Source organism: Rhipicephalus microplus, chromosome 3 (assembly GCF_043290135.1).
Source record: "Rhipicephalus microplus isolate Deutch F79 chromosome 3, USDA_Rmic, whole genome shotgun sequence".
NCBI classification, from domain to species: domain Eukaryota; kingdom Metazoa; phylum Arthropoda; class Arachnida; order Ixodida; family Ixodidae; genus Rhipicephalus; species Rhipicephalus microplus.
The window spans coordinates 1507326-1521318 of NC_134702.1; the positions used below are offsets into that span (position 1 = coordinate 1507326).

Consider the following 13993-nt stretch of genomic DNA (forward strand, 5'->3'; position numbering starts at 1 on the left):
CCGTCGATAATCCAGCAGGCAAGGGAAATCTAGGAGGCTATGGTACAGTTCTGGTATCTAGAGCACTTAGTTCTGGCGCGAATGAGGTCGTGTTTGAGACGCACTCCTGTCAGGCTGCTGTCTTGTCGCCGACGGCAAAAATGAAGGCCTCGAGCAAGGTAATTTCGAAGACAGCCTTCCCACAGCACGTGTTCAACGTTATCTTTACAGGGTGTCAAACGAAAAGCCTTGAGTGAAGTGCAACAGCAGCAGCTTAGTGTGAAGGGCCTCCTCCTAAGTCGAAAGGTAAGCCGGCGGCCGCTGTGCATGGGTACTTGTCTGATGCGATGTTACTTGGGCAGCCCGCAGAGGCCGAGAATTGCGGCAGAAAGGAGGACTCTAGCGGCAGTGGCCAGTACTGGAAGGAGCTTGCCGAACAGAGGCGCGTCGCACTCGAGGAGGCCCTCAAGGAGAACGAGCAGGTGAGCGCCGCCTCTTGATAAAAAGTACGAGAGAGGAGCGTATACCGTTTACACACTCGCAGCTGCACCTGACGGTCGAGCTCCTGACTGCTGAGAACAAGCACCTGCAGAGTATTGCAGACCAGGCACTGCCGTTGGCCGACCTCTTAAAGGCGAGTTGCGTTCGTGCGATGACTCGCGCAGAAACAGTGTGTCGGTCGACTTTGGCAGACAAAGTCGTGTTCGTCAAGATAATCCTTGCCCCCGACAGTACTTGCAACTACGTGAAAAGAAAGGACACTCTGTCTCTGATGCGTCACCACAATTCGTGTGCAGATGTAATCACATTTGTCTAGGGCGGCCAGCTTCAGCTGCCTTTTTCTACAGAAATATGCAAAGACCGACGCCTTATGGACACCGAACATAGTCGCACCGCATGCTGGGCCCTTACGCTATATATGATTCAAGCATGAACAGAAGCCGGTTGCTAACATTTCATAGCAGCTGCGGACAACAGCAGCGTCCGCAGCAACGCAATCCACCGCTCTAGACAAAGTGTGATTCCATTTGCGTAGTGATGTGGCTAGAGTTACGTCCAGACAATGCCTCCCCCCAGAAAGATGCCTGCAACATAATACAAAGAGCTGGTTCCCGGGCCTCTCCTGTTTTCTCCTCCTCCGCTTCCCCAAACAGTGATGGCTGCGATCACTCGCTGCAGCGGCCACTTTAAACCTTGCAGCAACTAAGATTAAAGCAATGCCTTATGTCGTCTCAGAGGCAACACAGGTGTGTCTGTGATAGCGTCACTTCAGAATCCAGCGGAAGTAGTGGTGTCGGCTGCGAATGCTCCTTGTGGAGAAAGTGCTGTACTTTAAAGAACCCCCGTCCCCATGGGAAAGCGTGCGTCGTCGCAGGCGTCTTTCTAGAGGAGGCATTGGTCCAGACCTAGCTAAAAAAACCGCTATAGTTACGTCAAGACGTAAATATACAAGCCAATAGAAGTTCAATATATCCGGGATTGTCTGTATTATCTGTGCAAAACAACACAGGGATGGACCTTTTGAACATGGCATTTGCAAGCGAAGTGTCAAGCGTTACATCTAAACATAATGATGGAAGCTGTTAACGTCTCGTCTATACATAAAAATAACAAATCTTAGTTAAGTCTAGCGTGACAGTACTGTGGGAATCGAGGCTAGCCTGTCGTCTTTGCGTGGGCTTTGCCGCCTCTTTCTGCGTACTCATGTCCCGACATGACTTCCCTCTTCCTTAGAACTCGCTTAGAAAGGTCTATGAACCAGCTAGCCCAAACCAAAGTACTTCCCCTCCTCTGCGGTCTGCCGCACTGAGGGAAGCGGGGAGTGACTTTGAACCCCTCTCACCCGGTAGCGAATGTCGACTGTGGCGCCGTGCGCAAAGTCTCTCGGGATGTCTCGCGCGCACCACGCGTCGGCTCGTTTGGACTTTGCTAATGGCGCCTTGCACCCACAGTGAATGCTTACTTTTTGTCCCCCCTCTCCAACGTTTCGCGCACTAGGCCGAAGAGCGGTGCGGTGTCCTAGTGTGTGGTCAAACTACACCAACTCGTACCCCTCGGAAGCCAACGTGAGCGGAGTTTCGCCCTCGCTTGAGCGATTGGGTCCTTTGTCCCGGTGTCGCTGTGAATCACTTTTTCCCACAGAGACGTGCTCGCGGTACCCTATGTTGTACTTCTCGCTCGGGGCGTGGATAAGCCCATTTACTTTCCTGCTTTACCTGTTGGAACAGGCTCTATACTGTGTCTTTGTTGTTATTACAGGCAATAAAGTGTTGCGGCCTTGAGCAGTACAGTGTTCTCGCCATGGCGACAGTTATCGCGTGCCCTGCGGCTCGCAAAGAGCGGACCCTGGCCTCTTGGTTACGTCCAGCGTGATAACAATGCTAGAGCAGCTTGTTAAGCCCACTGAACCAATTGGTCCTAGTAAGCTAACATGTCGTGCTCGGCACAGGGAGTGCGTTGGTTCAAATTTTGTGACAGATGTAAATATATTGTAACGGGGAGTATTTAATAAGTTAACGCCGGTTGGGCTAACACTGCACACAATGTGCAAGGATGCAGGACAACAGGGCAGTCCAGACACTGCCCTACAACAACATTGTTGTCTTCATCCTTTCTGCGTCATTTCTGCACCCATGTCTGAGGTACCTTTCTATACCAGTGACAGTACCCCGGGCAGCAAAGCATCGTCCTGGTGCCTGCTGCTATTGGACGGACGGGTCACTGTGATAGGGGGTCAGGCGAGAAACATGCACAATGTCACTTCTGGATTTAACAGTGGGGTTCATAGTTGGAGAAATTTCATAGGTGACAGGTGTGACTTGGTGCAGAATTCGGTAAGGCCCAACGTATTGCAATAAAAGTTTCTCGCACAGGCCGACACGATGGGATGGCAGCCACAGTAGCACAAGAGAGCCCGGAGAAAAATCGACATCCCTATGTCGGCTGTGGTAGAGAAACTTTTGTGCTTTCTGGGACGATGACAACCTGGGGCGGGCTATTGTACGTGCGATCAAAGCATGGGAGATGGCATCTTGTGCGTCATGCGCAAGCAGGGTATCGAAAGGTAGTTAGGGATCACGGCCAAAGAGAAGATAAAATGGTGAGTAGCCGGCAGTTTCACGACGCGACGAGTTGTAGGCGAAGGTTACGAACGGAAGGGCAGTGTCCCAATCGGTGTGGTCGTCAGAAACATACATAGCAAGTATGTCCGTCAGTGTGCGGTTGAGGCGTTCAGTAAGTCCGTTAGTCTGAGGATGGTAAGAAGTCGTAAAGTTGTGCGGCGTAGCACAGGATCTAAGAAGGTAGGTCGTCAACCACACGAGACAGAAAGCAGCGGCCAAGGTCCATGAGGAGGTGAGAAGGAGCGCCATGCTAAAGGATGATGTCATAGAGTAGGAAATCTGAGACGTTCGTTGCGCAGCTGGTCGGTAGCGCTCGAGTAATTGTATACCGAGTGGCATAATCCGTGGCTACTGCTATCCATTTGTTTCCCGTTGCCGATGTTGGGAAGGGGCCTAACAAATCCAAACCCACACGATGAAACAACTTGGCTGGGACTTCAATAGCTTGAAGGTGACCGGCAGGGAGAGACATAGGCTTCTTCCGACGCTGGCACAGGTCTCATGCTGCAACGTAGCGGCGAACGGGACGATAAAGGCCCTTCCAGAATACCCGTCGGCGGACGTGGGCATAGGTTCTGGAGACACCTAAATGTCCGGAAGTTGGGGCATTGTGAAGTTCTTGCAAGATGTCCTTGCGCAGATGACGAGGGACGACGAGCAAAAGTTCTGCGCCATCGGGCTGTAAGTTGCGGCGGTACAAAACGTTGTCTTGAAGAAAAAATAGGCTCAGTGAAGGGTCTTTATGGCTGGATGGAAGACGGTCAATCATCGATAGCAGCGATAGATCTCGGCGCTGTTCGTCGGCTATTTGCAGAAAATCTATTATGGCTAGGATTTTGGCATCAGCTTCCAACTCAGAGGAGTCGGGTGGATCAACAGGTTGTCGAGATAAACAGTCGGCATCGCTGTGAAGCTTGCCAGACTTGTACACTACAGACAACGTGTACTGCAATCGCAATGCCCATCCCCCGAGTCTTTGTGTAGGATCCTCAAGGGTTGACAGCCAGCAGAGCACATGGTGGTCTGTGATGACTGCGAACGTGCGTACATATAGGTACGGACGAAATTTTGCGATAGCCCAGATGAGAGCCAGGCACTCTCGCTCAGTAATTGAATAGTTCCTTTCCGACTAAGAAAGTAGGCGGCTATGACATGGTTTGTGCCGTTCTCCATTTGTGCGAGTATTGCCCCTATGCCATGGCCACTTGCGTTGGTGCGAAGCTCCGTTGGATCGGCTGGGTCAAAATGAGCCAACACAGGTGGTGATGTGAGTGCAGAAATTAAGGACGCTCAGGAATGTTCTTGGTCTTCACGACAGGAAAAAGTCACATTCCTGAGGAGATACGTGAGGGGCCGAGCAATTTCCGCGAAGTTGCTGACAAAACAGCGGAAATATGAACAGAGTCCCAAAAAGCTGCGGACTTCTTGCGTGGAACGTGGGGCCGGAAACTCGCCCACCATGTGGACTTTATCAGGGTCGAGTGGTACACCAGTAGCGTCAACAAGGTGGCCAAGTAGCTTTATCTGACGGCGTCCAAAGGTGCACTTAGACGCGTTAAACTGGAGGCCAGCAGAGCGAAAATCATCAAAAATGGCCTACAGACGTGGAAGATGACTTTCAAAGGTGGGCGAGAAAACGATGACATCGTCTAGATAGTACAGGCACGTCTACCATTTAAAACCGCGAAGGAGGGAGTCCATCATGCGTTCAAAAGTTGCTGGTGCATTGCACAACCCAAAAGGCATGACTTTGAATTGATAAAGCCCGTCGGGTGTTTTGAATGCCGTCATCTTGCAGTCGCGGTCATCGACTGCAATTTGCCAATATCCAGATCGTAGGTCCAGGGAAGAGAAATACTTGGCACCATGAAGGCAGTCAAGCGCATCATCAATTCGAGGTAGAGGATAGACATCATTCTTGGTTATTCGATTGAGATGGCGATAGTTGATGCAGAACCGCCAGGTGTTGTCCTTCTTTTTAACTAGCACAACAGGTGACGCCCAAGGACCGGTTGAAGGCTCTATGACGTCTTTGTCGAGCATTTTCTTTACCTCCTTCTGGATTATTTGGCGCTCTGAATGAGACACACGGTAAGGACGCTTATGAAGGGGACTGGCGTCGCCAGTGTCGATACAATGGGCTACAACGCTTGTGCGGCCCAAGGAACGGTTGTCTATATCAGAAATGTTGAGGTAAGAAAATAGAAGACCACGGAGCGCTTCAACTTGGGATGGCGACAGAGCGTTTGATATCATTTTGTCTAGGAAAGCTCTATTCTGTGCAGCTGCGACAGGTTCGGCTACGGTCTTGATGTCAGGAGTGAGAGATGAAATCGTACATTCCTCCAGAGTGGAGAGTTCTGCTAAGGCAATACCTTGAGGAATGACCTGGGTCGGCACGGAGAAGTTGAGGGCAGGGAGAAGCGTCTTGTTGTCACTAATCCTCACTATAGTATGAGGAAGTATTATGTTCCGGGAAAGGGTCAGGTCAATGAGTGGAGCTGCCAAGTAGTCGCCATCAGGAACAGGTGGGAACGGCGACCTAGAAAGGTACACAGCGGCCTGAGGCGGTAATCGTAGACATTCCACGGACCGTAGTCGTGTGCGATCTGCAGGAGGGACATCGGAGTACAAAGGCGACTCTAGCTGTTAATTGCCAGTTGAACAATCGATGAAGGCTGAATGCGCGGTCAAGAAGTCAATGCCGAGAATCACGTCGTGTGGGCAAGCGTCTAGAACAGTGAAGATTACTGAAGTGTGAAGGCTGGCAACAGTGACGCGGGCAGTGCACATACCAAGAACTGATGTTCGGCTGCCGTCGGCTACTCGCACAGTTGAAGACATGGCAGGGGTAAGAACTTTTTTCAAACGGAATTGAAGACGTGAACTCATAACGGATATGTGGGCACCAGTGTCTATTAGAGCTGTAACGGTCAGGCCATCGATAAGAACACCAAGTAAACTTCGTCTGGGATGAGCGGTCGGTAGAGGTTTTTCGGTCCGAGTTGTCAATGCAGCGCCACCTCCAGGAGCTGCCTCTGTTAGTTTCCTGAGAACTGCCCAGAATACTCCGGTGACGGGGAGCGACGGCGTTGATAGGAGCGCGGCTGGCAACCCTGAGGCGACGGCGAGCGGCTGGACCGGGTTCCCTGGGCGACGACATCGGCGTAGGATGGTTCGGAGCGTAGCGTAGAGTGGCTAGGTGGAAGGTCCTGAAGGTTGTCATTGGCAAAACGAGGTGGCGAATACTGCCCCCGATCCTGTCGGTGGTCGTCTAGAAAACGTTGCTGGAAAGACCATCTGTTGCGGCAGTGGTGGGAAATGTGGCCAACGCGATGGCAATAGAAGCATATCGGTCGATCATCTTGTGTGCGCCACTCGGATAGATTTCGGTAGCGCGATGAGAACCGCGGGACCGACGCGGCAGCAGCAACAAGTGGGGCAGCGTTAGGATTTATAAGCTGCGGTGTGTGGCTAGAGTTTTGGGGAACTAAGACGCCCATGTTGGCAAACTCTTGTCGCACAACAGCCTGAATAAGAGATATTGGGGACAAGTTGTCAGGCACACAGGGGGTTGATATGCGGAAAGAGCCATGGCTTCCAGCTCCTGGCGGACAATTTTTGTGATGTTTGGAGGATTCACGAATGGACGTGGCGCCACAGGATCCTCGCAGAAAGAAGTCGCAGCGGTGTTCGGGAATCGGAAAAAACGTTGAGTGATTCTCCTGGTTTCGGCTTGTTCGAACCGCCGACATTCACTGACAATGAGTCAATGGTGGTACAGTTCTTGCATATCAGAATGTTGAAGGCATCGTCGGCTATGCTCTTCAACCCATTGCTGACCTTGTCTAGTTCGGTCATGTCTTTGTCGGCTTTCCGACACAAGGCGAGCACGTCTTGGATATAGATGACGTACGGCTCGGTGGAGATTGAACGCGTGACGCGAGTTCCTGCCTGGCTGCCATTTGTCGAGCAACTGACTGGCCGAACAAGTCACGGAGCTTCTGCTTGCACATGTCCCAACTCGTCAGGTCTTACTCATGCGTCTCGTACCAGGCGCGTGCAGTACCTCGCAGGTAAAAGATGATGTTGGACAGCATAAGCATCTCATCCCACCTGTATTGCTTGCTGATGCGCTCGTATAAGGCGAGCCACTCGTCAACGTCAGTTGTGTCGGTGCCGCAAAATGTACCTGGATCGAGAAGATGGGAAGGGATCACTGGTGATGGAGCAGGCGTAGACTGAACGGACGGCACACTGCCTTCAGGCATCGTGGCTGGACGAAGCTGACATCCGCTATGGAGATCCAGAGTCGGAATGTTACCCCGCACCTCCACCAAAAATATGTAACGGGTAGTATTTAATAAGTTAACGCCGGTTGGGCTAACAATGCACACAGTGTGCAAGGATGCAGGACAACAGGGCAGTCCAGACACGACCCCACTACAACCTACAACAACATCGTCGTCTTCATCCTTTCTGCGTCATTTCTGCACCCATGCCTGGCGTACCTTTCTATACCCAGGACAATGTTGTGAAAACAGAGAATGGACACCGGCGCTCTGGTGCGCAAGCTAGGCCAGAGAAGCGGAGGAAGAAGAAGATAGAATAAAAACAGCTGGCCTAGAGAACGGGTGCTGTCTCTTTTCTCACTCATTACAATCGCGCAGTTCGACAACTGAAGCTTGCGGCTGAAGCCGCCTGTACATCGCGGGTCATCGGCAGCAGGGGGTTCTCAATCGAGTAATGCTGTCCACGCTTACTGTGCCATGGGTTTCATGACTTGACCGCTACTGCAGCTACCCAACGAATCATCTGTGGACGGCGTCAATGCCTTTTCGGTGGTTACAGGGTACAATCTGTCAGGATCCTTACTACCACACTTGTCAGAGAAGGCGCACGGGCTTCTTTCGTTTGGAAACATTGCATGCGCTTCTTATGGTATGAATCCCGTGCCCAAGGTTCTTCTAACGGGTGAGCATCCAAGGGATCTCGGTCAGGCTTCCTTGGTGTACCCCGACGGTGCCAAGACAGCGCCCAGTGCCCGTTGCTCGGGAATGCTGTTCATGCTTCTCGTCTCGACAACCTCTCGTTCAATGCTCTATGGGCCCCTCAGCAGCCTTGGGATGCTGTAAAGCTCTCTTGGACAGGTATCTTGCTACTGTGACCACAACGAACACCTCCCACTTTACCAACGTTGCGACTGGCTTTACGTGCGGGTCATCAGATAGGGGCCCGCAGCTGCAGCGTACCATGGCCCGACTCTGCTTTGACCTTAAGGGGAGATGCTACTCGAAGACACTTTTTCTTTAATATTCACCCTAGAGCAATGAAACTTGAGCTGTTTATAGAACTTTGTATGCTGATTTCAAATATATAATTAGTTTACTTGCAAGCTACACACTTATAGCTCTGCAACATGACAAAGTGAAAACCTTAACCCTTTTGCCCCCCTCTTTTCATCCCTAAAATTTTGTAATTTTTTACCATTCATAGTTCATAATGTTTCAAATAAAGTGTAGAGTGCAAATAACTAATTTGGAAGCACATACAAAATATTTATTATGTGTGAAAAATAATAGGAGTAAAAAGTTCGTATTTTACCTACCCTGTTAAAGGTATACATACAATTTTTTATTATACAGTAAACTATTGAAATTTAAACTAGATAATTGCATTTGGCATACTTTGGAAAAAAATTCGGCAAAATTTCATGCAGATCCGAGCATTAGAAGTACCCAAAAAAGGAGGGGCACATTGAAAAAAATGGCAAAATTTGTGTTTGAGAAAAACGATTTTTAAAGTTAAAATTGAGTTTTTAATTATGAATATTAAATCAGATTAAATTTGCACACCAAAAAGAACAACATTTCTTGTAGTGGCCACTGCGACTAAAATACGCCAGCACCATGAGTTTGTCTCTCTCGGCGTTTTCGAGCCAACTCCTCACAGACATTTCCCTCACAGACATTTCCCTCACAGACAGTGCCATGAAACGCTTGCCAAACTTCCGCTCCATCTGGCAGAGCCTTGTGCCAACTGCAAGCTAGGAAGAAGTTCGACAGGACTGCGAAATCTAAACTAAGCCCAGTGTCATGCCATTTTGCAGCCATCTTTGTGCCGCATGCCGTCGTACATAATGGCAACGTCGTCCCTGCTAAGTTCTCTCACTGCGAGCTCTTTCGACCTCTCAAGATTGGCGCTGATGTCATCCATTGCCACATCACGAACTTTCCGGCTGACGGCTGTGAATGACTTTGATGCATTGGCTTTTGCAAGCCAACAACTGCCGCAAATCGAACCAGCTGCTCGTAGCCTATTCCTACAAAGCGCGTTGCACTACGGCTTTCACTTGCCAGCAATGCCTTTTTTCATTCATAACTGAGATAATTACACGAGAAAGGCATTGTTCAGCTGTGCTGCTCGTCAAGACATGAACCCCGCAAATAGGTTTCACAGCACATACAAGCACGCAGCGACCAATGGCGGTCCCCGATTCGTACCATGTGATAAGCCAGTCGCGATGCTCGAAAAACGCGCAGAAGAGTGATTCTTTTTATTATTTCTTGCACTACATCAGCGAGAGAAACTGTTGTTATTTGAAGAGTGAGGCTCGACTCTTCGACTCATGCGATCAACAATGGCTAGCGGCGGCGCATTATCGGCGGCAAGGTGCTCGAAGGCTACACACTTTCGACCTTTTAACAGCCACCTTGTGCTCTTTAGATGAAATTTCAAAGCATTTCCAGTTAAGTTTTGACCTGCATTATTTTTTTCATAACAGTAGAGGTACTAATCTTATCGAAACAAGTGAAATTAAAAAATCTGTAATTTTGAAAAAAAAACCCGAGTTTTTCGACCCGCATCTCTCCTTAATGCCTTGATAGTTCATTTTACACCTTGTTGCTATCTGTACAGACTCTGTCTGCAGTGTGATCCCAATATATTAACTGGACTATGATCATACATATTGTACTTATTCATGCATTATATGCGCTATAATGTATATAATATTATACATATTGTATTTGATTTCTTTTCTTTTTCCTCTCTTTTTAATTTTGCTTTTTTGTTTGTTTCTATTGTACATACTGTTATGATGATGGGATAGCCGGCTCTAATGTAGCCTGCCTTCCCATGTTCCGCCAAATATAAAAAAAAAAAAAAGGATCCACAGCCGCCATAGTTCTCCAAAAAGAAACCGAAAGAATCCTAATAATGAAGAGTGTAAGGCAGGGAGACGTGATCTCTCCAATGCTATTCAACGCGTGTTTACAGGAGGTATTTAGGACCCTAGACTGAGAAGAGTTTGGGATAAGAGTTAATGGAGAGTACCTTGGTAACCTGCGATTTGCAGATGACATTGTCTTGGTGAGTGACTCAGGGGACGAATTACAGTTCATGATTACTGAACTAGACACGGAAAACAGAAAAGTAGGTCTGAAAATTAATATACATGAAACTAAAGTAATGTGCAACAATCTCTGCAGAAAACAGCATTTTTTGATACGTGGAGAGGCACTGGAAGTTGTTAAGGAATATGTCTACTTAGGACAGGTAATAACCACGGACCCGAACCACCAGATTGAAGTAACTAGAAGATTAAGAATGGGGTGGAGCACATTTGGCAAGTACTCCCAAATCATGACTAGTAAATTGCCACTATCTCTCAAGAGGAACAGTTTCATCTTGCCAGTACTTACCTACAGAGCAGAAACCTGGAAGCTTACAAATAGGGTTCAGCTTAAAATGAGGACGACGGAGCGAGCGATGGAAAGGAAAATGATAGGTGTAACTTTAAGAGACAAGAAGAGAGCAGAGTGGGTCAGGGAACAAACCGGGGTTAAGGACATCAATCATAGTTGAAATGAAGAAAAAGAACTGGACATAGGCCGAACACGTAGCATGTAGGCAGTATAACCGGTGGTCGTTAAGAGTAACTGACTGGATTCCGAGAGAAGGCAAACGCAAGAAGGGGAGACAGAGTTCGGTGAGCCCATGAGATTGAAAAGCTTGGAGGTATGACGTGGCAATGGAAAGCACAAGACTGGGTAGATTGGCGGATCATGGGAGAAGCCTTTGCCCTGCAGTGGGCGTAGTCAAGCTGATGATGATGATAAAGCAAGTAAAGAAATTTTATTGCTCCCAGCAAGCAAGTGTAGGAGTTCTTGCGGCACTTCGAAAAGTAGTGATACTGTTATTACGGGACTATTTTGAAAAGATAAAACGTAGTGCTTTATTTTGGGTTCTTTCTAGTCTATCTGCAAGAGATACTTGGTGGGGGTTCCAAACTATACTGCCATATTCAAGAATGGGGTGCACTAGTTTTATAGGCTATTACATTGACAAATGCAGGAGCCGCAGCTAGCTTTCTGCGCAGAAACCCAAGTGTATTGATATGCTTTTGTGCATGTGTTTTCAATATGAACGTTCCACTTTAAGTTGCTTGTGATGATTATACATACCCAAATATTTTATAGAGTCTGTTTGTGTGATATCAGAGCCTACCATTTTATAATGAATGTGCGAGGCGCGGAGCAAGAATTCTTGAGGAGGCGGAACTGCGCTCGCACGGGCGTCCTGGAAAAGGGTTGATATCAGTCTGTCCTTTTCTTGAATGGCTTGTAGCAGTTCATGAGCCGTGATAGTGTCTCCGTGGTTGGAGTCTGCGTGTCCACCGCCAGTCAGGTTGTATCGTTGGTGCATTCCATCTCAGGTTTAGGGTTACCAGTGCCATGCACCGATGAACTCACATTTTCTCTTCTTTTGGTGACTGGATGACCATCCCACTTCTGAAATGTCTTCACCGGCGTCCTCAAAGCGCGCAAGACGTAAAAGGATACTTTACTGAAAACGCACAAGCCACACATGCTACTAAACGCCCCACATGCCACAAAACTCCACACAGGCCAAACTGCATGAGAGTCTGTCGGTCACGTCGTCATCTTCCTTCACTATCTGCAAAAAAAAGGCACGTGCATTTTTCATTATTTATTTATTTATTTATTAAAAATATCTGCAGCACCCGAGGGCATTATTACAGGGGGGAAACACACAACGTAAAATACGCACACCAGAACAACTATTCAAAAACAAGATGGTCACAGAAACAGATCATAAAAAATACAGCTATGACAGTAGAAATATGTCCCTGAAAGATGTTTCAGCGCTGCAGTCTGACACCTCCTGTGGGAGGCGATTGGACTGGGAGATTGTGAGCTGAAAAAAGGAGTTTTGATGAATGTTTGTTCTGCAAAAAATTTATCCTAATTTTAGGGGGTGGTCAGTTCTCCTAGAGAAAAAATGGGGCGGTGAAAGGTAAGCTTCTTTAACTATTTAGACCAACCTATGAAATATTTTGAATAGCACTTCTAATCTCAAGCGTCTCCTACGTAATACCAACAAATCCCACCACAGTCTATCTTTAAGCACAGTGACACTGAAGTTGTAGTTGCTAGTCACAAAACTAGCTGCGCGGTTTTGAACGATCTCAAGCATATTAGACAAAGTTTTTGTTTGTGGGTCCCACGCCACAGAGGCGTACTGTAAGATAAGTCATACATTCGAATAGTAGAGTAGTTCTCTGATTTTAGGAGGAGCTAACTGGAAGCTTCATTTAACAAAGTTTAACATTCTGCAGGATCTCACTGTGACATATTTAACATGCTTAGTCCAAGTAAGATTTGATGAGAAGTAAACATCTAGGTACGCATTTATACTCGGTTACTCCCGTTAGATGATGTCTAATACGCAATGAAACAGGTATAGGTCGCGTTTACGACTGAAGCAGACGCACTGGCATTTCTTAGGGTTCAGGCGCATACTCCACTTATCTCACCAGCGCATAATACTGTCTAAATCGCGTTGAAAATAGTGATGGTCAGAGGTAGATCTAATACAGTGGTAAATTGCACAATCGTCTGCATACAGACGTACATTTATCAGCACGTCTGTATACAATATATCAGTAGATATATTGTTGTTTTTGTGTGTTCTTCATTGGTTGCTCACACCGATTGCCATACGTTATGTACGCGTTTGTTATCTGTATGAAGCCACGCATGGGTATATATTTGTTTTGCGCACGTGAATAAAAGTTCAGTTGAGAGTCGGCGCTTGGTTTTCATGTTTCTCCCTTTTTTTCATGTGCATTCATCTTTCCTTGTGATGCCGTTTGAGTAGTATGGATGCCTGAAAATTTTGACGTGCTTTTTTTGGTACCCTTGTGTCTTAGCACCGGAGATTCGCTGGCACAGCTGTGCCAATTTGTTTGAAGTGCAAGACACGATGAAAATTCCGTATTTTGCGGCCACCTTTTTCGGGTTATGACTCATTTTGTGCATGTATGGCACCACCTGTGGTCTCACACACTTCCATTCTCTCAGGTGCTCTTCCGTAGTACTGATTTTCAGTTTTTGTTGCGAAGCTTCGGCTATGGCATACAAGACCGTCCAAGGGAAGCCCATCTTTTTAAAAAGTGGGCTTCTATAAATAAAAAAATAAAGTCGTGCTTGTGTGTGCCAGGGTTCAAACGACGAGGGAACTATTAGAAGCGTTTAACATTGGAGTCTAGTAGTCTGCCTGTGTCATTGACTTATCAGTTGTGCTATTTTAATCCATAGCTTTTCGAATGCCATGCATGTTGTCACATATTCACGCATCTGCGCATGCTCTGAAGTATTATTGGCTTGCAGCCTTTGCTGCCAATCAATAGTTGGTGCTCATCTGTCTCTCTTCCTTTCCTGTCTTCATGTTCCAAGCTTTGTGCCATAAATAACATGTTCAGCAAACACAAATAAGAATATTTACCGAAAATTTAGAAGTGATCCTGAATTCCATTTTGACTGCTCCAAATCTGCCTTAGAACCCTTGCTCCAAAAACTGATCCAAAT

General features: G+C 47.5%; 1 protein-coding gene across 1 annotated transcript in view; it reads left to right on the plus strand.

Moving 5' to 3' along the window:
• Nucleotides 1-13993, plus strand: part of geminin (geminin DNA replication inhibitor) — a 26022-nt gene continuing 12029 nt past the window's right edge. Inside the window, exons 1-4 of the mRNA XM_037433958.2 lie at nucleotides 1-158; nucleotides 211-285; nucleotides 342-461; nucleotides 524-613. Coding sequence (XP_037289855.1) covers nucleotides 141-158; nucleotides 211-285; nucleotides 342-461; nucleotides 524-613 — 303 coding nt within the window. The 5' untranslated portion in view covers nucleotides 1-140. The remainder of the gene's footprint in view (nucleotides 159-210; nucleotides 286-341; nucleotides 462-523; nucleotides 614-13993) is intronic.